At 39.5% G+C, this 27,857-nt stretch overlaps 1 protein-coding gene across 1 annotated transcript in view; it reads left to right on the forward strand.

The window, feature by feature from the left end:
* The window catches only part of LOC126417029 (dynein axonemal heavy chain 1-like), a gene marked incomplete at its 3' end in the record, with an annotated part of 951,942 nt that overhangs the window by 633,590 nt on the left and 290,495 nt on the right, over positions 1-27,857 (forward strand). The window contains exons 37-39 of the mRNA XM_050084920.1: positions 1,813-2,046; positions 6,209-6,541; positions 26,762-26,970. Of these exons, the coding sequence (XP_049940877.1) occupies positions 1,813-2,046; positions 6,209-6,541; positions 26,762-26,970 (776 nt within the window). The remainder of the gene's footprint in view (positions 1-1,812; positions 2,047-6,208; positions 6,542-26,761; positions 26,971-27,857) is intronic.

Raw genomic sequence — 27,857 nt, forward strand, 5'->3', positions numbered from 1 at the left:
CTCACAAAATACCAAAATTAAGGTCCTAGGTGTACGTAGCTTCTCTTTTCCCCTGAAATCTCATGCAAAGAGCATTTGATTGTGTCTTTAGTTTCATTTTCATATGAATGTAGAAAGCTGCACTATTAGTGAGACAAAAATTCCTCAAATGCAACTGAAAAATACAATGGCAAAAGGGGTACAACAGGCTATGATTAAATAATTCTTCTAGATGTGTACAGGCACCATTTAGTCAATAACCTGTGCTGCTTGCTGTCATAACAACAAGGTTCCTGAATTCTGTTGATTGTACTCCACTTGTCCATTGTTTGATAAAGAGCCATGGCTTGATATTTTTCTGAAGATGCTGAGATTTCAAGGCTCCTAGCAATTGCTGCTTGCTTTGAAACTTATTGCATCCAATCTTTCATCTTTCCAATCTGTTAGTTTTGAGAGCAACTTTCCATCTCAGTGCTGCACTACTCCTTAGAAGTCAACACTTTTAAATTTTTGTGTTATTTGTATGTTACACATTTCTCCAAACTTTTTTTCAGAGGTATTGGTAAGAATCAGATGTATTGCCAAGTTTTTATACCCAAAAGTTTTCATAGCAACTTCCATTTCCATCACTGATCTTGTACCTATTGAGTACTTCAGAGGCACTAGGAGTAAAAAAGCATGATGTGCTTTATCTTGCTGAAACTATTGAAGCTGATGCTGCTACATTTATTGCTGTTGTGGGTCTGTGCTGAAGAATGAGAGATGACCTTTACTGCTGTTGCCAGAATCATTGCTGTTGTTGGTTGATGTTGAACTGTATTTTTCGGTGTAAGTAGCTGGTAAGTCCCCAAAAATTGTTTCATTTATTCATAAATCCATTGTATCCTTGCAGTTTACTTTGGAATGGGTTTCAGTGCTATTTCATCCTTGTTTTTGTGGTCAAATGTTTGCGAGGAATGAAAAAAAAAGACTCCCTAGAAATTCACAATTACACAATGGATTTTTGCCCAGCTTTTCATAGAAAATCTAACAGCTGTAAATGGACAAATGGGGTATCAAATTGACCAGCATGAGGTCTAGTTATGCAAATCAGTGTTTACTTGCTTGGGATTAATTTGGGTAATTAGGTAAAACTTAATTAGTGATTTAAGGGAAATTGTTTTCTGAATTTTCTTAGGTAATGAAAGAATGGGAAATAGACAAATGGGGTATGGAATTGATGAGTGGGCTGTCTAGTTTTCCAAAAATAGAAAAAAAAACTTGAAAGTAATCAACATAATTAAGAAAAACTTAATTAGAGATTTGAGGGAAAACTGAATATTTCACAAACTGCTGCTGCTAACTCTGTGAATGAAGTGTTGAAAAGTTCATTTTTTCAAAGCCTAGCTATTCTGTGCATAAAAAGCACATTGGTACGAAATTTAACTGCCAAGAACGTCAAAATAAAAAAAAATTGAAAACAAATGTCAAATGTTGTGTGAAACGATTTGTCTAAATGTAAGAAATAAAATTGATTCGAGATACGTTTGATGTGCCTTTGAATTCTTAGTAGCTCTTATTATTATTTTCATTTCTGATATTGCTGCCATGTTATTTGTGTGTAGTTCCATCCTGAAGATCTGTGAACAAGCAGCACTGATGAATATGTATTGATCTCTCTCTCCCCCTCTCCCTCCCTCCCTCTCTCCCCACCTCCCTCTTAACTCTCTTCTTCCCCTCTATATACCTCCAACCCCCCCCCCGCCCCCCCCCCCCCCACACACACACATTATATTTGAGTCCTATAACAAAGATCACATGACTGGAAGAGTAACAACTTAATATTTATTACAGGATGCCCATCATATGTTACGCTTGTGGTATCATGAATGCTGTAGAGTGTTTCAAGATCGCCTTGTGAATGACCAGGACCGAAACTGGTTTGATCAGCTGCTAAACCAGCACATCGAAGCAGACTTTGAAGCAGATCCTGATGAAGTTTTGGGTGACAGAAATATACTGTTTGGTGATTTCATGGATCAGATGGCAGATGTTCGGCTGTATGTAGAGATAACAGATATGACTAAGGTCAGTGAGGCACTTGAAGTATTTTACAATAAATTCACATACACTTTGCAATTCTTTGCCCACCAAGCAGTGTGTGTAAATTGGCTTGTGAGGAATCTGTGGTACATTTATGTATTACTCGTACGCAGCTTCATTTAAGGGCCACATACATAATATGACAGAAAAGGAATGTTGTCTTCAAATAAAATCAGTTCGAAGGAAGTGGATCAGCAGTAAGTTTGTATCACCCCTTTATTTCTAAATTCATGGAGCAGCTCTGAGGCATGCATATATATTTAACTACAATGTGTCTAGACCATCAAATCTTGTCTTCCTTAATTTTACTTAACAGATTTAGAACATCAGCACACTGGCATCCATGATGTCAGCTAGTGTGATTGTGGAGGTGAAATTGGGTGAAAGTGAGTTCAGTTTTATCTCAAGATTTTTTTTTTCTATTTCTGTGCTTTCTCTGTTTCTTCCAGTCTGATAAGGATATGGATAAACTCGTCATTGAGTGCCCCTAACCCGCAAACGCACACACAAAAGCAAACTTTTTGTAATAAGAAAACATCTGTTTACCAATTATGGGTTTTCACAGCACTTCTGAGTAACATGAATATGTGGTGGTATGTCCCCATGCTCAGATGCAGATTTGAATCCATTGTGAGACACCTCTGATGAGATCATCACCCCTTGTCCACATTATTCCACTCTTCACTGGTGAATCTGCATATGTTGCGTAATGTACATGGTCATTGTTGACATCCAAAAACAGCTCATTTCAATTGATTCCACATGTTTGATTTGGTTCATGTCTGAGGAACAGGCAAGCCACTCCATTCTGGTGAACCTAGCATGCTGAAGGAATGAGCACATGTGTTATTCAGCAATATGACATTATCACCAAAATGTTGGTGATACAGAGCTACTGTCAGTTGCAGAATCTTGTCCCTCTATAGTAGATTAGTGAGACTGCTCTGAACAACCACAAGAGGTGTTCAGTGGCCCCATATAATGCCACCCCACAACATCACTCCACCACCACCAAACTACACATGTGGGAGACAGTGTTGGAGGTGATCAATATACCCTGTTGTCTCTAGACATGTCGTCTGTCATTAGCAAGGTACAAACAGGACTGAGTTACGTCAGTGAACAGTATCCAGTGTCAACCCTGGGCTGACCATTCTGCATGATTTCTCACTCATCTGTAACGGAATCCATGGTGATGTGATGTATGATGTGGTGCTTGCCATGGTTGCTGGAATGGATATTTGCGTCATGCAATCTTCTCCTAACAGTTTGATGCTATACATGACACCCTGTAGCATTTTCAAATGCTGAATTCAGTTGGAGCACTCAGCCCATGGTTCCTTTCACTCAAAAGTCATAGATATCGATCATGCAGTTTACCTGTTAAATGTGGATGACCTGTGTGGTGTAAGTCCTCAACATTAATTGTTCATTGGAACTGAGTCCATGTTCACACCACATCACTTTGATTCTGGTTCACACTTTGAGCAACTACCCTGGTTGACAAGACTTATGTGCTTAAATTGAGATTATAATCCTATTATTGGTCGCGACTGGCCTTCGTGGTGTGATGGATATTTACTCTTCTGTTCTGCAGATGCCTCTAATGCATTGCTACTGTTGCTTTACTTCAATTGACTGGCTGCATGCATTCGACTGTCATGTATTTTTATGAACCATGTCAGGGATGACCTTCAGATTGGTGCAGGAACAGTTACAATATCAACATGCCTGTATGACGTATCAGGGTGATGCAAAACATTTGTTGATGTGATGGATTACGCATGGTGTGTTTACGGAAAAGGTCAAACAAATGAGAAAGGCATAATGTTAATTTTGTTATTAACTGCCGTGTACACAATTGGTTCATTTTGATAACCAGAGACATGAATGGGATACTGCATCTGTAAAAAGATGTCATCAGCAGTTGCTTGCAACAGTCCGATGACATCTGAGCAATATGTTCATGTATAATGGCCTTCAGATCAGGTAGAGGCTGAATGTGTCCCAGGTAAATACTTTCTTGCAGATGTCCCCCAGAGCCAAAAGCCACATGGATTCTGATCAGATGATCTTCAAAGCCATATGAACCTCTGGAGATGAACCATTCGTGAAAGGTTGCATTAAGCAGATCTTTCACTGGGCGAGCAACATGATATGTTGCCCCATCTTGCATGAAAGCAGCAGCTTCTGCACTGTTGTAGTCTTCCAAAGCAAGAATCACATGCTGTAGGAGGACGTCTCGATAATGTGCAGACATCATGGTATACATGAACTGGGAATAAAAGTGGTTTAACAGTATCCCCAATTCACCAGCTGTGTGTATTCACTGCTCCCTGTAGTGTAAAGCGTGTTTCGTCACTCAGTAGAATCTTGCGTGGCCAGATGTCATCAACTTCAATCTGTACTAGAAACCAAAGAGTAAATTCAGAAAGTTGCTGCAGATCACGGGGTTTCAGTTGCTGCACCATCTGGATCTTGTAATGGTATCAGTGTAAAATAGACCACAAAACTGTCCATACTGTTAATCATAGGCTGGACATTTCTCCTGACACTGCTTAAGCACTAGCACTATCCTGGGCATGTGCTGCATTGTCATTTACAACAAAAGCAAGCTTATCAGTTATTTCCACTGGGTTAGGACACCTTCGTCTTCCAGGTGCCTTACAAAGCTCATCCATGTTTTTGGATTTCGTTATCATCTTCTTTAAATCATTTAATGACATCGAGCCTCTCAGACCTTTCAGTCATCGATATTCTCTCAATGCAGAACTGTAATTTACATAAAACAGTTTCAGAAACAGTGCACTGTCTCTCTTCTGATATTCCTACTGTTCACTCATGTTTTGGCTTGTCAAATGACAGGTTGAATGAAATGATCGTCTGGCATTGTTGGCCAGGATGTCCCATTCGGGTTCGGTCGCCAAGTGCAAGTCTTGTTTCAGTCGGCGCCACATTGGGCGAATTGTAGCCAATGGTGAGGATGAAAGCATGATGAGGACAACACAACACCCAGTCCCCGAGCAGAGAAAATCTCCAACCCGGCTGGGAGGCAAACATGTCACCTCCCAGCTAAGCAGGCGGGCACAGGTTGGATGTCATACTGTAATACAAATAGTGCACATTACCAGATTTTCACTTGGTGCCCACAGTTGGAGCTAATGTTTTACCAGTGTAAATCGGTTCTGCATTAACACATTAGCATTCTACCAAGTTTTGCTGCCATACAATAATAACAGCCCACACTGGACCTCCGTGAGTAGCTGCACTTCAATTATAACCACCTAGTATTGATTCTTTTGTGATGTTGACAATGTCACATAATTCAATTTGACCAGTTACAGAATTAATTAGATGATGTCTTCACTTATAAATACATAATTATTTGTAAGAGTTTTTTGATGAAATATTTTGCTTCTTTGGCAGGTTGACCTCTCATGTTTGTTTGTTAGTTGTAGTTTCCCCACTTGAAGCCAACAAAATGGTTTCTTCTAACAAACATTGATTTCATCTGCTGGCATTGATTTTGGAATAAATGGAAATGTTTGCTGAAAATGCACAGAATAAGTATGTGATGCATCTCCTATTAGTTCCAGATTACCTCAGGGATCTAGACTATTCTCAAATCTTCTAGAAGTTTCTGTAACATTGTGGAACAGTTTACAACAACCTCCAACATTCTAAAAGGCACATTTGTGCCTGAATCCCCACTTTCTCACTTGGTTCCAAGCTGCTTCACCACCTACTGATAAGAAGTCCATTGGTGCAATGCCCTCTTTTGACTCAGATCCAAACCATATAGTTCCATACCAAACCTCCTTCTTGGATGGGGGATAGAGAGCTAGCATGCTATAAAACCACCATGGGGCTGTGAGAGTGTGTGGTGGAATTATGGGGGCAGGAGTGGACAAGCCATATTTTCTTATACTATGTATTTGAATTGTAAGTTTTAATTTACATCTATTTCTGATAATACCCCCTGTCCACATTCTCTATAACATGGAGCACTGGGTCATTGGGTGGTATGAAGTATTCTAATACATAATATCATTTTCATCCTATAGAGGATGCAAATTGCCATATTCAATGAACATTATTCATAATATTAAAACTGTTCTGTGAAACAAAGTAAATCTATTTGTTGCAGCTGTCAAGAGTTCTTGAAGAAGCTCTGGCTGATTACAACTACTCAAGCACTGCACCAATGCGCCTTGTACTTTTTACTGATGCAGTACGACACACTTGTCGCCTGGCACGGATTTTACGGCTTCCTCGTGGGCACGCACTTCTCCTTGGAGTTGCAGGTTCTGGCCGACGGTCATTGGCACGACTGGCTACTCATGTTGCTGGGTTGGCTGGTTCTGAACTGCAAATGAGTCGAACATATGGTCTGTCGGACTGGCGTGATGATGTGAAGTCTATGCTCCTGAATTCAGGTGTCCAGGGTCGACAAAGTGCATTCGTGTTCTCAGATACTCAGGTTAGTAACAACAATGGGAGGTCATGTAAAATGTAGAAGCAGTTAATTTGGTTGGAAATAATATTTATAATGCTGATGATAGCTCATTATATAATTACATGCAGGCCAATTTAAAAAATATATGTAGAAACTAGCGGAGAAACCCGACACTGCCCAGACATTTATTTATAGCTGTGCATCCATGCCTGTACCATGCAGCATTTGGTCTTGTGTGAATATTTATGACACCATTTCTCCTAAACTATGAGTCATGCAATGTCATAATTTTGTAGGTACATGCAATGGTATATGTGGATACTGTCTGGTGAATGAGTTGCAGATGGAGTTGCTAACAATGAAGTAATAAATTTAAACATCATGCATGATACAGCAGTTTGTCGTACATCTCATTGTTTATATCTCATGAATTGTGTGTCTTATGACAATATTATGACAAAAATAGTTGCTACTCACCATATAACAGAGATGCTGAGTCGCAGATAGGCACAACTAAAAGACTGTCAGAAAGTAAGCTTTCCGCCAGTAAGACCATCATAGACAAAATACACACACACACACACACACACACACACACACACACACACACAAATCAAACACATGACCACAGTCTCTCTCTTGTCTGAAAGAGAGGTATGTGTTTACTTGAATTTGGTCCATTGGTTTGTATTAGATGGAACTTTAAGGAACACCACATGTAATTAATTCCTAATCATGTGAAGACTGACTGCCTACTGCACAGGTATTTCATGACATCCTTTGTTTCCTGTTAGTTAGGTAAGACTTGTTTTGTATCACGCCTGGAAGGCGGCGCGTGTGTCTGCTCCTGTGAACTGAAGGGTAGGCTGAATGTAGGAGGTGAGTAAGAGCAGGAAAAGGTGAGAATCTTTTGGTACTGCTCTTATAAATGGTTTTACTGTATCACAATGTTGACTGAATACATAATTTTGCACTGAGGTGCGAAACCTTAGACCCGTCGTAAGTAGTACATAGTCTCAATAGCAAGCTGAGGTTGAAGCGATGTTTACAGGCTGTCTGCTCTTGATGAAATGGGCAGAATCTGCAGCGGAGCTCGTAGAGCTAGAGGGTGCTATTGTCAGTGTCTGTCGTAGTGCCAACTTACGAACTTGCAACTACGCCGTGGCATCATTGCTATCGCTACCACAACTTGAACCATTTTACAGCATTGCCAGTGACACTGTAATATTCTAATTTATTTAAGAAAATGGTGTGATTCACACAGTAAAATGGTTTTGACTGGTCACAGAAAATGCCAGTAGCTTCCAATTTGTTATCTAATGAATTAAGTACATTCTCACTGTTTTTGTAAATAGCCTTCTCTATATTAGAACCATTAAGGAACCCAGACTGTGACTTGGACTATACATTATTTGCAGTTAGATGCTTAAGAAGACACTTGAACTCGCCCTTTTCAAATATTTTTGAAAAAGTCAAAATTGGTTGGTAGTTTGATGGTATTTCTTTATCCCCCCTCCTTCTAAAAAGGTATAACTTCCGCATATTTTAGCCCGCCTGGAAATGTTCTGCTTATAATAGATCGATTACACAAATAACTTAAGATAGAACTCAACTTGCGTGAGCACTCTTTGATTAATTTTGTTGATATGTTTTCTTAACCACTATAATACTTAGATTTTAAGGATTTTGTGATGGACATTGCTACTTTGGGAGACATGAGTGTCATTTCCATTTCACTGAAGTTATTTGTAAAGACTGGCCTCATATCTCCATTGTACTGTTTAAGGAACCTGATAGTCCCAAGCTGTCAGTAGTGGAAACAAAGTACTTGTTTAAGAGGTTTGCAACACTACATACACTTGTTAGCAATGTCTCATTTACTTTCAGAGCCATCCGTTCCTTTTCCTTGCTATCCCCACCAGTCTCTGTCTTCACTATATCCCATATAGTTGTTATTTTGTTGCCTAATGTAATTATCTTTTTCTCATAATTAAGCTGCTTAGATTTCTCGATTACTTGCTTCAATATTTTGCAGCTTTCTTTGTAATGCGTTACAATGCTAACATCGGAGCTGTTCCTAGATAGTGGATACAGTCTCCTTTTTGTCACACATGATATCTTTATTCCTTGTGTAATCCATGGTTTATTTTAAGTTTTCTGTTTGATTTGAGTTACCTTTAGGGAAACACTTTTTGAAAGAGTAAGTAACTTTATTAATGAATTACTTGTATTTTCGATATGAGTCAGAAGTATTATAAACATCTATCCAGTTCATGTCTTTGAGCAATCTCCTAAAATTCTCAATTTTTGACTGATTTATTACCCTGCTGTACTCAGATTTAATAGATTTTTTTTATCCTGACAAGTTTCATTATTTAACACAAGATCCTGCATGTCATGATCAGATAGCCCATTTACTATTGATTTTGTGATATGACTTTTTTTCTAGATTTGCCTACAAATATATCATCAATTGCAGCCTCAGAGCATTTACATACCCTAGTTGCAAAGTTCACGGTAGGAATTAAATTGAGTGACAGTGTTACTGATTGCAATAATTGTTCACTGACAGAGCTTTTCAATAAATCCACATTAAAATCACTTGCAAACACTATTTCCTTGTTGTTTACTGTGAGATGTGGAACATACAAATGCACACACATATGTAAATCAATTTTTATAATGTGTATGGATTACAAAAGGCTGTAACTGTTTAATGCATCTTTGATAAGATTTACAGAGAATGTGAAAAGTTCAAAATTTAGCTTGTTGTGGAAGCACAGAAAACTGCAGCCAGTATGTGTATGTTGATCTATAAGAGAAAAGTTCCATGTCAAGAGTGTAAATTGCATATTCTGTACAGAAAGTATTGTGTGTGTTAGAATTTAACAGTTAAACAATGAAAATTCCCTTTTGGAATATCAACAGTGTTATGAAAGGGGTAGATTGCTGCTCACCGTAAAGATGAAAGGCACAGCAAAAAGACTGTTATACATTGAACTCTTTGACAAAGCCAAATAGGATTGAGCTGGAGTGGCTGGAGATAGCAGTAATGGTGGGAGGTGTTCTTGCTACTGTGAATGTGGTGTATTTTCCTTTCTGAAGAACACTGTGGCCGAAAGTCAGTGTGTAACAGAATTTAACATTTGATGTTCTGTCATTACTGTTCCGAGAAGATTTCATCAGTGGTAGTGTCAAACACCTCCAGATACCAGCAATATTTGCAGATGGCATCAGCTGTGGAAAGAGAATATTTGTGCAGAGGAAAAACTACCAGCCAGCCAGATATATCACCACAAAACATTGAAAAAAATTGCCTTTAGTTTGAATGTTGTCCACAGAAATCGACATATGATGCCAGTGGAGATTTATAATTCTACAAATAATGGTTTGCTTGCTGTCTAAATGAAGCTGAAAATTAAATCATATACAGGAAGACAATGTTAAACATATGAATTATACTACAAAAACGTTGGAAGCCAAATGGGAATAAACATTTCCTGCTTATTTCAGTTGTAATGGTGAGGCAAACTACTACATAAACAGCAAGAGCAACCAGCACAATATTTGAATATGGGGTACAGCACAACTCACCAAAAGTTTTATTCATGGAGATTACAGTGTCAACAACTATTTACCTAGACTTTTTGACAGAGCAAGTAGGAACCATCCAGTAGTTCTTATACCATTCTTGGCTGCAACATATTTTTTTTTCTTCAGTTTTATGTTTAATACATGTACAAATGTCACAGAAAGTAGCACTTTTAAACTTGAGAAGTAAGAGCCACCCTACCTTACACCTGTGGATTTCTTTTCATGGCATTAGGTGAAAAACGCGTGTGTGTGTGTGTGCGTGTGTGTGCCTCCTTTGCCAAAAACAATTCAGATGTCAAAATTTACATTTCTAATGTGCCTTTATTGGTAACTCCACATATGCTTATCACATAGATCTTGTGCCTGTGACCAAGGATAGTCGTGTAGAACACCTGTAATTTTTTCTGTCACATTGACATTTTTTCCGTTTATGCTCTTGCTTTCTCATTTCAAATATATGTTGTGTGAAACTTACAATGTATATGAAATGAGAATTCTGAAATGTACACTTTGTTTTCTCTACATATCATCTGTCCCTCAGTTTGTGATGATTGGTCTTTGTTAATTTGTTTATGCATTCACAGATCATTTTTACTATGGTATTACACATGGTGCAGAAGGTGCTTAAAAAGGCAGGGAGGAATGTGCTTAATTACACCTTAGTGTTGAGACCAACTGGGGTAAATACTAACATTTATTCCAGATGTTGTATTGAGTTAGTGGTTGCATCCATCTAGATTATCTGTATGAGACACATAAGGATTGATTTACTGCTAAAAGAGTGTTGACTTCAAGGGTCTGCTGATAAATTATCAGCATGTAAACTGATTGTGTTAACGTCTTGCACTGAGAATTTAGAGGCATATTGGACTGGGCTGAATCTGCTGTGTGCATATCTCTGCCAAGGCTGCAGAACATATGCGCTGAATAGGACAAAAAAATTGTTTATAGTGATATGAAGTACCCTATGCAACACACTGTACAGTGGCATGTAGAAGTACGTATGTAAATGTGTATGCTTCCAGTGAATCACAGTATGACATCATCCATACTTACAATTTGGTAATGCGCTTTTCAGCCTTAAATCATCCTGAATGCACACCTGTAGATATTTTATCTACATTTCAGCTTAAATTACTCTAGATCCATAATTATAGATATTGTATGGTTGTGATTATTCACAGCAGCTAATTGTAAATAAAACAATGGAAAGTCCAGGTTGGAATATCTACAATGTCATGAAAATGATAGGTTGCTACTCACTGTAAAGGTGACATGTTGAGTTCCAGACAGGCATGACAAAAGACTTATACATTTAAGCGTTTGGCCAAAGCCTTCTTCAGAAAAAAAAACCACAAGCAACCACACCTCATGCACACATGAGCACCATCTATGGGTGCTCCAGTCGGAATGCAGCTGTGTCATGTTGGACGTAAGCAGCATTCTGGACTGGTGCAGGGAAGGGCGATGTGTTGTAAGGATAACTGCCATTAGTGCATTTCAGAAGAGCTGGTGGTGAAGGTGAGGATCTAGATGGCAAGGGTGATGAAGCAGCCAGTGAAATCAAGCATGTTTTTTCCAGCTGCATTTTGTGCCACCGGGTGGTCCATTTTGCTCCTGGGGTAAGATAAGCCTATAACAGGACTGGAGTAGGAGGTACTGCGTGGGTAGATGGATTTGACAGGTCTTGCACCAGTCTCTCCCACAGGGACACGATTCCTGCGGCAATGGGTTGGGATTGGCAGTGGCATAGGGATGGAGTAGGATGTTGTGGTTGTTGGATGGGTGATGGAACACCACTTTAGGGAAGAGGATGGGGGGGGGGGGCTGGAGCTTTGGCAGGATTTCTCTCCCCTCTATTCATGACATGATGATAGATAATCAAAGCGGTGATGAGGATGTGGTTCAGTTGTTCCAGGATGGTTTTGAGTGATGGAGGGAGCACTCCTTTGTAGCTGGTTCTTGATAGTGGTGGGAGAATTGGGGGAATGTGCAGATACAGCATAGGAAATCTGTTTGCGGACTAGGTCTGGACTATAGCGTCTAGGTGTGAAGGCTTTTGTAAGGCCTTAGGCATAATGGGCAAGGGAGTTCTTGTCACTGCACATATACCGTCTTCAGGTGGCCAGGCTGTATGGGAGGTATATTTTGGTGTGGAAGGGATGGCAGCTGTCGAAATGCAGGTACTGTTTGTGTTTGGTAGGTTTAATGTGGACTATGATGTGGATGGGGCCATCAGAGAGGTGGAGGCCAACATCAAGGAAGGTGGCATGCTGGTTTGAGGAAGACTAGGTGGGCAGGTTGTGAAGGAATGAGGATAGGGTGTCTTAGCCCTGAGTCAAGATCATGAAGATACATCAATGAACCTGAAGCAGACCAGTGGTTTGGGTTTTTGGGAGGCTTGGAAAATTTCCTGTAGATTGCCTGTAAACAAATTGGCATAGAAGGGCACCATGCGGGTGCCCATGGCTGTTCTGTGGATTTGTTTGTCTATCTTCCCTTCAAAGGAGAAGTAGTTGTATGTTAGGATACAGTTAGGAAGGTGTGTAAAGAATGAGGTAGTGGGTTTGGAGTCTGAAGGACGTCAGGAGAGGTAGTGTTCAATAGTGGCAGAACTGTAGGCATGAGGGATATTGGTGTATATACAAATGCACAGGATATACAATCACTCTCATCTTCATTCCTTGATCTCTTTATCAAATCATCCTTAATCCCAACAGATGGCAATACGCTCATTTCCCATGAATCATCTCATCAAGCCATAAGTTTAAGTGAATGCAGTCAACAATATAACGTAAGAATCAGCTTAATTTGTTCAAGGATCTCCTCAACAGAATAGGAGGAGTGACCCATGAGGAAACTTTTCTGTTTTGATTTGAAAGAAGATTTTGAACTCTTGTGGTAGCTTTTGTGCATAAGAGTCAAGCAAGTGCAGTCCAAATGTTGGTTGGATTTATGCCTAGTATTAACTGAGTGAAAGCTGCTAATTTATTGGGATTAAGCCAATATTGTTAACAAGAAATAACAGTAAAGAATATATATATTGAGAAGGCAATGTCAAAATACCCAGACTAATGAACAGGGGTCGACATGAGGTTTGCCAACTTACACCATCTATGCCCCAAACTGCCCATTTCGGAGCCAAAAATATCCTTTTATAGTGGGAGAGTTACCCAAAAATATAATACCATATGATATAAGTGAATGAAAATAAGCAGAGTAGACTAATTTTGGTGCCGAACGATCACTTACTGCAGATACCATTTGAATGGTAAAAATGGCAGCATTAAGTCTTTGAACAAGACATGGGCTTTCCATGATAGTTTACTATCTATCTGAACACTTAGAAATTTGAACTGTTCAGTTTCACTAATCATATGCCCATTCTGTGAATTTAAAACATTGGGTTTTGTTGAATTGTGTCTTAGAAACTGTAAAAATTGAGTCTTACAGTGATTTAGCATTAGTTTATTTTCTGTAATAGTAGAGGGAATATCATTTATATAAATAAGGAACAGGAGTGACCCCAACACTGAATCCTGGGGCACGCCCCCCCCCCCCCCCCCCTCCACCATTTGATCAATTTGATCATACTCCACTCAGACCCCACAGACCCCACATTGAATCATTCTCAACACTGCAAATAATGACCTTTTGCTGTCTTTTTGTTAAAGTAAGATGTGAACTAAAAGTGAGGTACTCCCCATATTCCATAATGGTCCAACTTCTGGAGCAGTGATCAAAAGTATCCGGACACCTGTCTGAAAATGACGTAAAAGTTCTTGGCGCCCTCCATCAGTAATGCTGGAAATCAGTATGGTGTTGGCCCAACCTCAGCCTTGATGACAGCTTCCACTCTCGCAGGCATATGTTCAATCAGCTGCTGGAAGGTTTCTAGGGGAATAGCAGCCCATTCTTCATGGAGTGTTCCAAAACATCCCGAAGGTTTTCTATAGGATTCAGGTCAGGACTCTGTGCAGGCCAATCCATTACAGGGACGTTATTGTCGGGTAACCACTCTGCCACAGGCCGTGCATTATGAACAATGCTCGATTGTGTTGACAGATGCAATCGCCATCCCTGAATTTCTCTTCAACAGTGAGAAGCTAGAAGGTGCTTAAAACATCAATGTAATCCTGTGCTGTGATAGTGCCACGAAATCAACAAGGGGTGCAAGCCCCCTCCATGAAAGACACGACCACACCATAACACCACCGCCTCCGAATTTTAATGTTGGCACTACACATGCTGGCAGATGACGTTCAGCGGGCATTCACCATACCCACACCCTGCCATCAGATTGCCACATTGTGTACCATGATTCATCGCTCCACACAGTGTTTACGCTCCTTACACCAAGCGAGACATCGTTTGGCATTTACCAGTGTGATGTATGGCTTATGAGCAGCCGCTCAACTATGAAATGCAAGTTTTCTCACCTCCCACCTAACTGTCAAGTACTTGCTGTGGATTCTGATGCAGTTTGGAATTCCTGTGTGATGGTCTATTACACATTACACATTACAAGCCTCTTCAACTGTCGATGGTCTCTGTCAGTCAACGGACAAGGTCAGCCTGTACATTTTTGTGATGTACATGTCCCTTCACGTTTCCACTTCACTATCACATCGGAAACATTGGACCTAGGGATGTTTGGGAATCTGGCATACAGACATATGACACAAGTGACACCCAATCACTTGACCACATTCGAAGTCCATGAGTGCTGTGGAGCGCCCCATTCTGCTCTCTCACAATGTCTAATGACTACTGTGGCTGCTGTCATGGAGTACCTGGCAGTAAGTGGCAGCCAATGCACCTAGTATGAAAAACTCATGATTTTGGCGGTGTCCGGATACTTTTGATCACATAGTGTAGCTTGATTGTGACTACTTCTAACATTTTGATGTAATTCCCACTTCGTTCTACATTATATTCTTATCCCACTAATCAGCCACCCAGGCTGCCTTATACTCCTCAACATTCAAATATCTGCTTTGTGCAGTGTCATGATACATCTGTGGTTTCAAACAGAATACTGTTTTTTATGTACGTGACCAGTCCCCCACTCCACAAGGAACTCCTTGAAAAACAGGCAGCTAATTTGCATTCTGATAAAGGAAGCCTCTGAATTGTCCAATTATTTAAGTGGTGCTCCGGTATACCGATAATGTCAGAGACTATATCTATAAGCAGTTCACTAACTTTATCTCTAATACCTCTTATATTTTGATGAAATGTGCTAATTCATTCTCTACTTGGATACCTGACCTCCTCTGAAGGTGATTCCTTAGTTAGAGGGACTTCCTTTAAGCAGGTATACCTATCAGCTGACTTCAATCTAAAAACTGTGCAGCTCTAACACCAACTACTACAGGAATTTTTCAATGAGTGATCTCACCACCACCCACTACAATGTCACCTATAAGCTTTGCCAGCCTTCCCTTCTCATACCTATTGAGGTGCAGGCCATGCCTAATTAAACCTGACCTATTGAAAGACTCAACTGGCACCACTGCAATGTGACCCATGCCCTCTGCCATCAGTGCCTTCTCCTGCCCCGTGTTAACACGCCTAACAGCCGTGAGGCTAATCATCATGCTCAAACAGTTGCACAAAATGCACATTAGTGCCACCAGTTTGAGTAGCTATCTTTACCAGGTCACCACCTACATCATATTCCCCAACCCTATCTAGACTATTCCCTGCTCCACCCAGAATCACTTCCTGGACCTCTTTTGTAAGATTCCTGCATAACTTCTCTATGCTGCTCCACCCAGAATCACTACCTGATCCTCTTTCGTAAGATTCCTGCATAACTCCTCTATGCTGTCAGTCACCTGAGCCAACCCTGCACTAAGCGTCACAATGCTGGTGACCTGGTGATCACTCCCCCAACACTTCTTGCAACTGCTGGCCCTCACCTCTACCGTGCGAACTACATAGCAGCAGAACCTTCTTCTTTCTGTTAGACTTTGCAACTGACTTAGACTTCCTACCTGCTGAGGACTGCTGCATGTTTCCTGCACCTACAGCTACGAGAGGCTCCTCTCCACTCAACTCTGACAATTGGTCAAATCTATTGCATCAACTCTGTGTCATTGACACTTCCACTCAGCTGAGGTTTTGACAAATAACAGTTCTTTTGACTCTCATTCTTTGTGAAATCTTACAAAAGCTTAGTGCTATACCTCTTTATTGGGTTATGTGTTGTCAACACAACTGGTTCCTTCCTAGGGTGGACACTCACTAATTCTCACACCTTTGGTAGCCACTGGCTCTCTCCAAAGCCTATTAGTGTCTGTTGGCACTTGGTATATTCCTCGATTCCCCAGAGGTGGACTGACTCTTCCTTTTCTCCTCCCATTCTTACTATTACTATTACTATTACTATTAAACACTTATTTAAACCTCTCATAAGACTGAAATCTATCTACACTCGACAGTCTTCACTGCAATGCACTTATCTGTAAATGATTTTTCACAAGATATATCTTTCTGTTGTAGTGCCAAGCTACAGGCAAGGTTTCATGAAATGCCTGGGCAGGTTGTTCCTTCTCAGTCAAAGGTCAGAAATTTCTTATTTACACCTTTTCGCATTTCAAACCTAAATCCTTCCCAGAATTGATTCTCACAACCACTCACTCCTGCTTGAGGAGCACTACTTCTAAAATTTACTCTTCCTTCATTTCCCTCTAAATGTCACTCTAAGCACCCCATATCATTTCCAGAATGATTCGCTAGTAGCCTAATCTTTTCTTGTAACAGAATCTCATTAAATCTCATTATTCATTTTCTTCTCTAAGAATTCCAGCACTTGTTGGACATGATGCCTATGTGTCTTAAGTTCGCTGGTCTTATGTTGTAATTTTTCAAACTCTCTTTTATTTTTGCTTCATCCACTATTCATTCCAATACCATCTCATTCGAATACATGACTTGATTATTGATTTCATAGTTGTTCCATAAAATAAACTTGCATAGCGTGTGCTTAAACTCTTCCTCACCTCCCTACAATTTCGTAACTACTTCTCCTTTTACGTTATTACCAATTTTTTTCTTTTACTCTGCGTCATGTAATAACATTTTATTACTTGCTAGCAAGTAGTTAAAAAATCAGCACTTTCCATTTTGTTGAAACTGGAAAGTTGCTTCTAAATACAGAAAGTAAATTAATGATATGAATATAATAGAGGAGACATTCCACATGGAAGAAATATATCTACAAACAAAGATTACATAACTTACCAAACGAAAGGGTTGGCATGTTGATAGACACACAAACAAACACAAACACAAAATTAAAGCTAAGACTGGAATCTTTAAAGAATAATAACATGCGAGAATTTAAATAATGCAAAACGAGCCAAAGTATTTCAGGTGACTTAATTATATTGCTGTTCAGAATAAAACAAAATTTTGTTTAGAGTAGCTTCGAATATTTTGTCATTGCTCAATGATATTTCCTTTTACAGTCTCAGAATAAAATCCTTTTTCATGTTCATGAGCTCACAGACTAATCTCTATTTTAGAAAAGTCCAGAATAGCAACTCGTAATAGCAAAACTCAGAAAATTAATTAAGAACAAGTTTCTTTGTTACATAGCCATATCAAAGAATAAAAACCTTTTTACAATTATATCTATGCTACTCATTTAAAAAAACTCTCTAGTCCAGTTCTAAGTTTAGTTTAAACATTCACTCAGAAATGTCATTCTTGTCTTTGTTCCATGACGATCTCTGTATCAAGTCCTCCTTAATCCCAATAGATGACAATACACTCATCTGTCATGGATCTCCCCCACCCCCACCCCCCACCCCTTCCTCTATACTTATATAGTTTAAAAACATTTTACTTACATTCCATTTTTTGCTGCAAGAAATTATCAACATTTCTTTGGAGGCAATAACTACACGGCTTTCAAATGAGAAGTGCATGAAGAAATAGATCTGAAAAAGTTTTATCTTGCTTCAGCTTGGATTCAACTGATCACAGTGGAGTTTCCAGTGACATTTGACTTGTTTGTATTCGTGAATCATTAAATCCAGTTTCACTCTCAGAGACCTTTAGCTCTACTCCAATTTTCACATTTCCCTCTTCCATAAACTTCTTCTTCTTCTTCTTCATTGAAGGGACGGGTATTGCCAGCTGCAATAGCTCCCTAGAGGATGTGGCAAGGTCTTGGCAGGGCACAATGGAGTTGATAGCACACTAATTCCTTCTGCACATGGCAGCAATTGCAGCCACAGTGTAGTGTTGTCTTCTCTTGGCTTGTAAACTCCAAGGTCATCAAAGGTAACATCCACTATACAATCACTAAACTCGCAAAAAATTATGAACCGTTTTCACTGTTCATTTAATAGGATCTATTTACTTCATGTTTCATATACCTTTTCTGTTCAGTAGTTACACGAACTACTTTCTCTTCTTTTCATAGATGATTCACACCATATGTGGAGCAGCAACTTTACAAACCTGCCACCCAACACATCTCTGTATACTTGAGTATTGATTGAACCTACGTTATACACTACTGGTCATTAAAATTGCTACACCATGAAGATGACGTGCTACAGATGCGAAATTTAACCGGCAGGAAGACGATGCTGTGATATGCAAATGATTGGCTTCTCAGAGCATTCACACAAGGTTGGCACTGGTGACGACACCTACAACGTGCTGACATGAGAAAAGTTTCCAACCGATTTCTCATACACAAACAGCAGATGACCAGCGTTGCCTGGTGAAACATTGTTGTGATGCCTCGTCTAAGGAGGAGAAATGCGTACCATCACATTTCCGACTTTGATAAGGGTCGGATTGTAGCCTATCGCAATTGCAGTTTATCGTATTGTGACATTGCTGCTCGCGTTGTTCGAGATCCAGTGACTGTTAGCAGAATACAGAATTGGTGGGTTCAGGAGGGTAATAAGGAATGCCGTGCTGGATCCCAATGGCCTCGTATCACTAGCAGTTGAGATGACAGGCATCTTATCCGCACGGCTGTAATGGATGGTGCAGCCACATCTCGATCCCTGAGTCAACAGATGGGGACATTTGCAAGTCGACAACCATCTGCACAAACAGTTTGATGACTATCAGCTCGGAGACCATGGCTGCATTTACCCTTGATGCTGCATCACAGACAGGAACTCCTGCGATGGTGTACTCAATGACGAACCTGGGTGCATGAATGGCAAAACACCACTTTTTTTCGGATGAATGCAGGTTCTGTTTACAGCATCATGATGGTCGCATCCGTGTTTGGCGACATCGCGGTGAACACACACTGGAAGTGTGGTGTCACCGCCAGATACCACACTTGCTAGGTGGTAGCCTTTAAATCGGCAGTGGTCCGTTAGTATACGTCGGACCCGCGTGTCGCCACTATCAGTGATTGCAGACTGAGCGCCGCCACGCAGCGTTTCTAGTCTAGAGAGACTCCCTAGCACTCACCCCAGTTGTACAGCCGACTTTGCTAGCGATGGTTCACTGTCTACATACGCTCCCATTTGCAGAGACGACAGTTTAGCATAGCCTTCAGCTACATCATTTGCTACGACCTAGCAAGACGCCATATTCTTCAAGAATGTATTCTGAACCATGTACCGCCAAGAGCGACATTCATCATTAATGGATTAAAGTTAAGTATCAAACTAATTATGTCCGCTTTCTGAATTCTAATTCCTTGTCATGTTCCTGACCTCACATCAGTATAGTCCTTCCCTCCTCACGCCAGCCTGCATGAGCTAAAACGTGTGCACTTCGGCCTCCAATAGTAACATGGTGTTGGCTCTTCTGCCAACACAACAGGAAGCATGTATTCATCATCACCATACTGGCGTATCACCCAGCGTGATGGTATGGTGTGCCATTGGTTACACGTCTCGGTCACCTCTTGTTTGCATTGACGGCACTTTGAACAGTGGACGTTACATTTCAGATGTGTTACTACCTGTGGCTCTACCCTTCATTCGATCCCTGCAAAAACCTACATTTCAGCAGGATAATGCACAACCGCATGTTGCAGGTCCTGTACGGGCCTTTCTGGATACAGAAAATATTCAACTGCTGCCCTGGCCAGCACATTTTCCGGATCTCTCACCAATTGAAAATGTCTGTTCAATGGTGGCCGAGCAACTGGTTCATCACAATACGCCAGTCACTACTCTTGATGAACTGTGGTATCGTTTTGAAGCTGCATGGACAGCTGTACCTGTACATGCCATCCACGCTCTGTTTGACTCAATGCCCAGGAGTATCAAGGTCGTTATTATGGCCAGAGGTGGTTGTTCTGGGTACTGATTTCTCAGGGTCTATGCACCCAAATTGCGTGAAAATGTAATCACATGTCACTTCTAGTATAATATATTTGTCCAATGAATACCCATTTATCATCTGCATTTCTTCTTGGTGTAGCAATTTTAATGGTCAGTAGTGTACTATCTTCTGTTGCTACACCAGACCTGCTCAGCGAGTGACTGGGTAGAAGCATGTGACCTATTTAGTGATGTTACATAGGACCACAATTTTCTCAGGTTTTGGCAAGATCTTTTCACTGAAGTATGACTGTGAAAGTTGTATGCTATAATCATTATTATTTTTATAGACACACAAATTTAAACAAATTTTTTTCCTGTCAACATTCCACATTCATTTTTGAAATGAGATTCCAACAACCCCTGCTTCCTCAGCATTTAACAAATTTTATTAGTAAATCATTGTGTGTCTTTTTCACCCTTAATCCACTTACTCATTACGTACTTCTCCAGAGCATGCTTTACAATCAGTTTAAACTTTGCCTATAATTCTCCTCCATCCATCATATTGGAACCAAGCGATGTCCATTCTTTGTGTAAGTAGGATGATGATAACAGCTTTTCCACTCTTTCCTGCATATATAGTCTTCTGGTCTCATTGATGTAACCACTGTCTCTATGGTGCCATCATGACACTAATCCCTGTGTATTCTGACCCTATCGATAAAGTGAGGCCTGTTTGTAGTTGCAAGGTCTAAAATGTTTCCATTGCATGTGGGTTGTCGTAATAGCTACTCAAGACTGATTTTGGAATGTGTGCTCAGAACTACTTCACGAGACTCTCTATCCATACCGCCTGCAGTGAATCCATTGATGTCCCAGTCTATACTCAGTATTGCATGAAAGGTTCTCCTGCATTACTGAGGATAGACTTTCTTTGAATAGTTCTACAAATGTTAGATAGAAGTCCCTAGGTGGTCACCAAGATTAATGGTCCTACTGTTCTTACCTGATTGTAAGATGAGGTTTTTTCCCATATTCGTCAGTCAAAAATACAAGGTCATCTTATATTCCCCAATTAATCCTTGCTGCTGAAGTTAGCATTTTTATGTTGTTTAGTACATTATATAGGGGTCATATATTTACACATGAAACTTTGGCTGTTGAGGTCACATGCAGATTTATTTTAAGGACTCGGAGGGGTGGGGGTGGGCAAACAATACTCGTATTCCAACAGCCTCAAGATTTCTCGATACGCCAAAGCACTTGATACAATATCGACGTTGCTTGAAGATCATGTGACATTTGACTTTCATGGTGGGAGTGCAAGAGATAAGCGATAAATTGTGGGCTAGCCACTACAACAATTTATTACTCTGTTTAAAATTTGACAATTTTGTGAAATGCAAGAGGAAATAGCACAAATTTCTATCATTTTACAAACTCATGTTGTATTTGAACAGGTTTGCAATAAGCCTCATACATGTATGGTTACCATGTACAAGCATTAATGCTGCTTTTTAAATAACATAACATTCAATATTTTTTTTTTTATTATAAGAGAGCATAATGATTTACTAAGAACGTTGCAGATGAAAAATTCAGTGAAATTCAGTTGCTGTTCACGTATTAGAATAATGTATAAAAACATTACCAGCTTTTAATTAGCTTTAGAACATATAGAGAAATTGAGACAAAGAAAAGAAGGAAAATTGATCCAGATTAATGTCTAACGAACAAAATAATTCATATTAAATCGACTATAATTGTTGTCATGAGAATAAGTTACAGCAGCAAGACTTGTCGAGGAGTTAGTTCAGCAGATCGCGAGATGAGTGAAAGTTTGGGAACTGGACTGTATTGTGATTGCGATCTTTTACTTATGTGTTAGTTGCTGATGTTACAGAGGACTTGCACCCTACTAAATATTCACAGTTGCTCAAGCACAGCAATACTGTAGGGTTTAGGGGGGGGGGGGGGAGCAGTGATACCAGCATGACTGAACTGAGTATGGGGAGGGGAGCAGTGAGCGGGCAGCAAATCGTGTCATGCTGCCAATCATGGGAATGTATCCCATGTACTTTGTATTTTAGGAATGTCTGCCATGTTTAAGCTGCAGTTTGCATGTATCCATTTGTAGTCTGAATTGAACTGACTTTAAATTTGGACAAATACTCAACAACAGTATTCGTTCCTGTAGGAGATGGTATATGTCTGTACAGGGGCTGTGGTGTATATACGTGTTGGGTACTGTAATGTTGTCGATGTGCACCATGATGTATGATGGGGAATTAAAGAGAGTGCTGGTTCTACACAGGCAATGAAAGACAGGTAGGCAAACAATTTGTTTGGATCCAAGAGCCATTGTAACATTCTCACATCGGTGTAGAAGTGAAATCTGATACGTATTCAGGTAAAAAGGGCTGTAGTCTTAGGTCGCATGGTAACCACAACCTCAGAATCTCAACATATTCAGAAAAAAAACAGCCAAATATTTGTGACAACAATGATATAAATTTCACAGCTGTTCTATTAGGATGATGATGATGATGATGTTCGAATTGAATGTCATGTGACTAGGGCCTCCCATCGGGTAGACCATTCAGCGGGTGCAATTCTTTCGATTTGATGCTACTTCGGTGACTTGCACATCAATCAGGATGAAATGATGATGATTAGGACAACACAACACCCTGTTCCTGAGTGGAGAAAGTCTCCTACCCAGCCGGGAATTGAACCCAGGCCCTTAGGATTGGCATTCAGTCACACTGACCACTCAGCTACTGGGGGCGGACACATGATGATGTTTAAAAATAGCGACATCACAGATGACAGGGTTAGTAAGCAAAAAATGTAGAAAGGAAAAAATCCACAAACTAATGTGAACCATTTCTTTTCATTTATTTTATTTCTCCTTGTATTATCAAAATGTAGACAACCAATAAATGGCATCAATTTAGGATAAGTGTAATGTTAATTTTTTAGGCAGATACTTTATTTAAATAAAACATTTCATGATTTTGATTTCTCATAATAGTTTAAAAATAATTTTTTCACAAGACATCCCTGAAGAAAAGGGGACATATTAACAATCAGGTTTGCCTTATATTCTGGTAAATACCGTGTATGATGATCAGTTATCAATAGGACCTGAAAATGCAACATTTATTTCTAGAAAAATTTGCATGTATTTTTGGCAAAATGTGCGTATAATTTTTTTGTTTATAAATGATTAGATGCACAAATTTATGTTATCAAACTATGTGCCTGAAAACAAAGCCTTCATGTGAAGAAATTGTGTAATAAAAAAGACTTTTCACTGGAATGTTTACTTTTGCAAAAACTAAAATAGTTTTCTCCCTGCCTGCCTCCCTCTCCCCAGAGGCCCAAAATGATCTTTGCTTTCTTCTTTCTTAGGGCTTCATTTTGTTTATGGTGAGAATCAGCAGCCTTTTTCCCTCAGTGAACCAATCTCCCAATTCTGCTTCTGGTTCATCATGTGTTTGCTCCAGTATTGATTCTGAAAATGCAGTTATAGTTGCCCTATTTCAACTTCAACAACAGTTTTCACTCTCTTGTGGTCAGGTTATCTTGTTATAAATTTTTCTTAATGTGGGTGCGGAGTGACTTTTTGTGCAGGAAAGGAGAAGTAGAAATAGAAATATTAGACTGAGTATGAAGTTGCCTAAAGCTAATAATTAATTAAAGACAGTCAGCCATTGTGTTGACTGAATCAGAAACCGGATCAGCTAATTTCCAGGTGTTATATTTGACAATTCTAGCAAAACCTCTTCAGCCCTTAATATGTAGACATGAAAGAAAACAACAATTTCGAGAGTTGGTTTATTGTCACGTGGGAGATAAAGAGTGATTATACCAACTTTTGAACTGTCGGACTAGACAAATGGAAGTGTTTCTATGTTCTAAGTTGCTACTGTATTTACTCGAATCTAAGCCACACTTTTTTTCCGGTTTTTGTAATCCAAAAAACCGCCTGCAGCTTAGAATCGAGTGCAAAGCAAGCGGAAGTTCTGCCGTCGAATATATGTAGCGCTACACAGGCATGCTTTGTAGGCACAAAGATAAATACTGGCGCCAAAATCTCTGCATCAGTAAATAAATTAAAAAAAAGTGGAAGACGAGCTTTTTTTCTTCGCCCCGAGTTTCGACCACTGCATTCTCATACATTATCCAACAAAGTAAATATAAATTCCGTATTGTTCATCTTCGAATGTAGCAGAATTACAATGTACTACGAAAATCCGACTGGCAAGACTGTTTGGGATGTTTGTCAATATGGCCAACTCTGCGTTCTGAATTTTTTCCTACCTGTGAGAAGTGATGGTTGCTAATAAGAACCTGATGAAAAGTGAATCACATACAGTATTCTCATCACCATAAAAATAATACGAATATAAACATTTTGCAATGTATTCTTTCGTGTTTGCTGCTATCTCATTTAAATCCTGTCTGCCTAATAAACTACGAAACTAGAGTGAGACAACAGCAAACGCGGAAGAATATACGTATCGTGTCATGTTTATATTCGTATTATTCTTATGCCTAATAGTGATACAGTCAGAAATGAAGCACGGCAACTGAATAGATTTTTTAATCTAATATGACTAATTTCTGTGCAGAATTTGACGTACTAAAGAAGCGGCCGCAAAGATTTTCAAACGGAGAAAAATTTTCGCCTAACTCTCGTTCAGAACATGTTCTATCATACGCAGTCTATTATTTGGTCCTTGTTGATCATTATCAAAGAAAGCAGCAGTGTAAGTAACAGCAAATAGCATTCTCTTGCCATTGTTTCGCTAATGAGACGATTCCTCTCTTTCTTTGTTTTTTTTAATTGTAAGCGGCGGTAGCACGAACAAAAGCAAGCCATGCTGCGAGCGCCGACAGGCCGTAAACATGCACTATCCGAATGCGACAAACAATGCATGACACAGTACAGCAATGCATTTTGAGCTTAGAGTGACGTAAACACCTATAACAAAGAGAACGGCACTTACCAGATCAAAGCAAAATAAGCAATTGATTCAAACCAGACGAAGCACGTGAAAAAGAAAGGGTACCCGTATAAATACGGACGGAGCGTCTGACGCATAGCAATGGCTACCTGGTAAAGCTTAACTGCTAAGCTTACGACTCGAACCAAACTACTGTAGGTGTATCGTCATTCATTTGACCTGAATTGGGTCTCATATTGCAATGGACCAACTTTGTTTCGATTTGGAGGTGCGGCGTGAAACTTTTCTCTCCCCTTGAATTTCGAGTCTCAAATTTCAGGTGTGGCTTAGGTTCAGGAAATTTTGTTTCCTTTATTTCGAGTCTCATTTTTCAGGTGCGGCTTAGATTCGAGTGCGGCTTAGATTCGAGTAAATACGGTAAGTCCCACAGCTGATTCCTGTGTTGTGTTACGCTGTGTCTATCAAGACCATTCAGCCACCCAGGGCCAATTTAAGGCTTAAGTGACACAAACCGCCACTTAAGAGCACCAAGCTGAGAGGGGCACCTTAGGTGCCACAACAGTAAGATTTCTGTATACAGTGTATCACAGTAAGTAGAACAAACTGACATAGGTGAAAGTATACAGAGGGAAATGGGGAGACAAAGGGTAATTTGCTTCTGTAAAAATGTTCTCAAATTGGCCCTGCTACCAACCACAACTGACATTTTTCAAGACCATTGAGTGCACCAATACATCAATGCGTTCATGCAGTTATTATTTTGCAAACCCATTCTTACACATATTATTTTACCAAATCGGGCTTAGCCAGATGATATGACGTACTAGTAACTGAAATAGTGATATGTTTTTGATATTTTTTGGGGAAAATAAATCTATTTCAAACAATTTCCAAGAAAATAGTTCATCTGGATACACTTCACCATGAAATAGCATTTATCAGGTAACTTCACATTTTGAGACATAATTTGAATCCATAGTTGCATTTATCACAGAATACAAATTTTTCAGGTCCCTAGTTAGAATAAACTATTTTACATGCTCTCATTCTAAGAGACACCATAGAGATGTTTGGGATTTCAGCCAGGATGTAACAGCATAGCTTGGGAATAAGCAACTGCACACCAACACTTCTGCTCTCGACCCTTTTCCAATCAACTGTTGGTGATCAAAAATTCTTCTCCAAACATGTTTGAACCAGCTTCCTCTCAACAAACACCATTACATTAGTATCCATTAGTAACCTTGAACATGGGGACAAATAGACAAGAACTAATTTATTATTCTCATATTTCAAAGAGTCCTTTTATCAGTGAGTATAACAATGAAATGAAAATCTGTTACTGAAATATGGTTTGTTTCTGAATCCTTGCCACAGCACTAATGTAGCTCAAAAATTTCTTTATATGTTTACAGATTAAGTTGGAGTCCTTCCTAGAAGATGTTAACAGCATTCTTAACTCCGGTGACGTCCCTAATTTGTATGCAGCAGATGATCTGGAACGCATCAACCAGAAAATGCGTGGTTTTGTGACAGAGATGGGACTCCCACCAACCCCAGCTAACCTATTTTCAGCGTATGTGAAACAAGTTCGCGCCAACTTTCATTGTCTTCTGACAATGAGGTAATTGGTAATAATTTATCAGATTGTGACTGGTAAAACTTGCTTTCATGTTTTATTAATCACAGGGAGTTTTTCTATACTATTTCAGAATCCGCTTTTAACAATCTATTGTAGGAATCATTATATTTATTGTAATCATATAGAAATGTTAAAACACGTGAGGCAATACTGACCCTACGAGTTATCTTAGAAAATAGATTAAGGGAAAGGCAAACCTATGTTTCTAGCATTTGTAGACTTAGAGAAAGCTTTTGACAATGTTGACTGGAATACTCACTTTCAAATTCTGAAGGTGGCAGGGGTAAAATACAGGGAGCGAAAGGCTATTTACAATTTGTACAGAAACTAGATGGCAGTTATAAGATTCGAGGGACATGAAAGGGAAGCAGTGGTTGCGAAGGGAGTGAGACAGGGTTGTAGCCTCTCCCCGATGTTATTCAATCTGTATATTGAGCAAGCAGTAAAGGAAACAAAAGAAAAATTCGGAGTTGGAATTAAAATCCATGGAGAAGAAATAAAAACTTTGAGGTTCACCGATGACATTCTAATTCTGTCAGAGACAGCAAAGGACCTGGAAGAGCAGCTGAATGGAATGGACGTAGTCTTGAAAGGTGGATATAAGATGAACATCAACAAAAGCGAAATGAGAATAATGGAATGTTGTCGAATTAATGATGTGGAACATGTCAGGTTAATAAAAGATGTCTGTACAAGATATTACATTACACAAAATATTGCATGACACTAATGTTTAAGTTGTTTTTAGTTGTTTATTTCCCTTAATTTATATCTAAAAATTCAGCCAATGAGTAGAAGGAGTTGTCATCTAGAAATTCTTTTAATTTATTTTTAAATGTTAGTTGGCTATCTGTCAGGCTTTTGATGCT

Source organism: Schistocerca serialis, chromosome 8 (assembly GCF_023864345.2).
Source record: "Schistocerca serialis cubense isolate TAMUIC-IGC-003099 chromosome 8, iqSchSeri2.2, whole genome shotgun sequence".
Lineage (NCBI taxonomy): Eukaryota > Metazoa > Arthropoda > Insecta > Orthoptera > Acrididae > Schistocerca > Schistocerca serialis.